This window comes from Pinus tabuliformis, chromosome 1_1 (genome assembly GCF_031772625.1).
Source record: "Pinus tabuliformis cultivar Carrire ecotype Pingquan chromosome 1_1, CPIR1, whole genome shotgun sequence".
Classification (NCBI taxonomy): Eukaryota; Viridiplantae; Streptophyta; class Pinopsida; order Pinales; family Pinaceae; genus Pinus; species Pinus tabuliformis.
This window is the reverse complement of record NC_142297.1, coordinates 396,955,467-396,958,183: the sequence shown is the minus strand read 5'-3', so window position 1 is coordinate 396,958,183 and position 2,717 is coordinate 396,955,467. Positions and strand designations below refer to the sequence as shown.

General features: G+C 35.8%; 1 protein-coding gene across 1 annotated transcript; it reads right to left on the bottom strand.

The window, feature by feature from the left end:
* Nucleotides 1-672: 672 nt before the first annotated feature.
* On the bottom strand, nucleotides 673-1,423 carry LOC149213309 (pentatricopeptide repeat-containing protein At4g30700-like). Its single transcript, XM_089388973.1, has 2 exons — nucleotides 1,190-1,423; nucleotides 673-1,020 (listed from the first exon to the last, which is right to left on the bottom strand). The coding sequence occupies exons 1-2, from the start codon at nucleotides 1,421-1,423 to the stop codon at nucleotides 673-675; spliced, it is 582 nt and encodes a 193-aa protein (XP_089245099.1).
* Between the last annotated feature and the right edge of the window lie 1,294 nt (nucleotides 1,424-2,717).

The following is a 2,717-nucleotide window of genomic DNA, read 5'->3' as shown; positions in this document are numbered from 1 at the left end:
ATGTAGCATGTCCATGCACGGAAAATCCAAGAAGCATTGCAAACCATGAAACAACATATTTCTTGGCATTTTATCAAAGAATTTACATGCTTCATCTATTCTCCCACATTTCACATACATATCTACTAGAGCACTCCCTACAAAGATTTAAAACTGAAGTCAATTTCTCATTATGTTTTCATTGACCTCCTTTCCCTTTTGGAGAGCTCCAATGTTAGCACAGCATGAAAGTACGTTTGGAAAGGTACTTGAATCTGACCTCATTCCTGTCAGTTGCATTTGTAGGATCAAATCTAGGTCTAGGGTTATATCAAAATGACCATTGTGCCTACATCCAAAAATCATAATAGTCCATGAGACAACATTTGATTGAGGCATTTCCTAAAAGAGATTCAGTGCCTTATCAATAATTTCATTATGTGTATATCCTCCAATCACTGCATTCCAAGAGACCACATTTTTATTCGGAATTCTATCAATTACTTTGCATGCTTCCCCTATGTTTATGCATTTGGCATACATGTCTACAAGGGCATTTCATATAAATATATGAGACACATACCCCCTTCTAATTATCTATTCATGAATTTCCTTTCCATATTCTAAAACTTCTGAAATCCCAAAAGTTGGGAGAACACCAGCAAAATTGATTTGATTTGGTTAAATTCCACTCTATTGCATTTGGAAAAACAAACTCAATGCCTCCTCAACAGACCCTTGCTTCGTATAATCTGCGATCATTACATTCCCTGTAATCACATCTCTTTTAGACATTTTTTCAAACACTTGTCGAGCACCCTCCATATTTCCATACTTTGCATACATGCTAATAGATGAATTACCCACAGAATCATTTGATTCATGTCCAGTCCCAAGTATGTAGTCATGGATCCACTGGCCTTGTTGAGCTCCTAAATCAGCACATGCTGACAGCACTCCAATGGTAGTGACTTGGTTTGAATTTACACCTTCCAGTTGCATTTGATCGCAGAGATTCAATGCCTCTCTAGGATGCCCATTCTACACATACGCTGTAATCATAGCTGTCCAAGAAACAACATCCTGTCTAGAAATTTGATCAAATATCTGGTGTGGATCATCGATGCTACCACATTTCGTATACATTTCTACTAGTGAATTCCCTACAGGGACATCCAACTTAGCCACTTTTAATTATAAAATCATGTACCCACTTGCCTTCTTGCAGATCCAGTAATTGGGCACATGCTACAACCACGTTCCCAATTGTAACTGAGTTTGGATGCACATCTATCCAATGCATTTTACAAAAAAATAACAAAGCCTTGTTGTCATGTCCATTCTGAACATACCCAACGATCATAGCCATCCGAGAAACATCTCCTACATATATTTTATCAAACACTTGGTGCACATTCTCTACAACCCTCAACTTAACATACATATATTTAAGAGAGGCTCCCACAAACAAATATGTTTGCAATCCATTCTTCACTATGTGATAATGAATCCCCTTGGCATCTTAATATTATGATATTATGATTTTTCTATTTCTATCTTGCATGTGTATTGGAACAACATGCATTTTCACCTTAATATTGCTTGATAATCCTTTGACTCCATCTCTACAGTGATTCCAGCATCATTAAAAATTTCACCCCTATCAAACAGTGCATCATGAAGCTCGTAAACTTGTTGCATATTAGTCCCTTTCATATATCCATGAGTCAATATATTTATATTATATAATGTATGTGGCACAATATGGATAAAAACCCATTCGAAGCATATGATCCAAAGGTTCTCTGGCTGGCCAACAAAAAACTTAAAAGTTATAGTCCTTTAATTTAGCATATAGATCTGCCAAAGAGATGAACCTGTTTTTTTTTAATTTTGGAATCCTCTTCCTTCAAGGCTCGATGAAACTTGATAGCTCTCATACAATTCTGGAAAAATCATCCCAATATTGCCACAACAAAGTCTCATTTCCATTTGGCTTCAGAGCATAAAATAATTTAGCCTTTTCATCTCTACCTCCAAATATACCTTTGTCACTATTCTTAAACGCAAACAACTTTCTAAAAAAAAACCACATCATCCTTACGCAACATTTGAAGGTTTGAGTCACTTGATTCCTCTGAAAACTCTCAGCCAGCAAACCTCTTGATGAGGGGATCAGGAAGAACATTCCCATACTCGTTAAAACCATTGATGCCTATGCCACGTTGAAGATTCAAAGATCTTATGACAATGTCACATATACTCAGACAACTTTCCATCTGCTTTGAGCTTGTAATTTGGTCCTACTGTTACATACATGATTTTTATAATAGAATTCAAAGCATTTGTTTCAAAAGAAACCTTCTATCCGCTACAAATGTAGATGGTTCTCTTATAGGAAAATAAATTGTTTATGACAATATGTCTATCAGTTGGGTAGTTCCCAAGGTATTTTCTTTCCATGTCAAAGATCGGGTCACCTATTTTAGCACTGAGGGTTGCTAATTCTTTATCATATTGATGATGCTCATGCATATGAGAGGAATCTTATTTATGTGTATATGTAACCATATTTCCAATTTTCTTAGCTATAGGATCCAATGAGTTTTTCAGATAAGCCTTTTCACAACATTTTCTTCCATCCTTTTTATCTATTACATGGCTTCCTTTGCCAACTCCATTACTATTTCTCAACACTGTCATCTATCCCCTTTGTAGGGAATTTATTTAAAAATTCC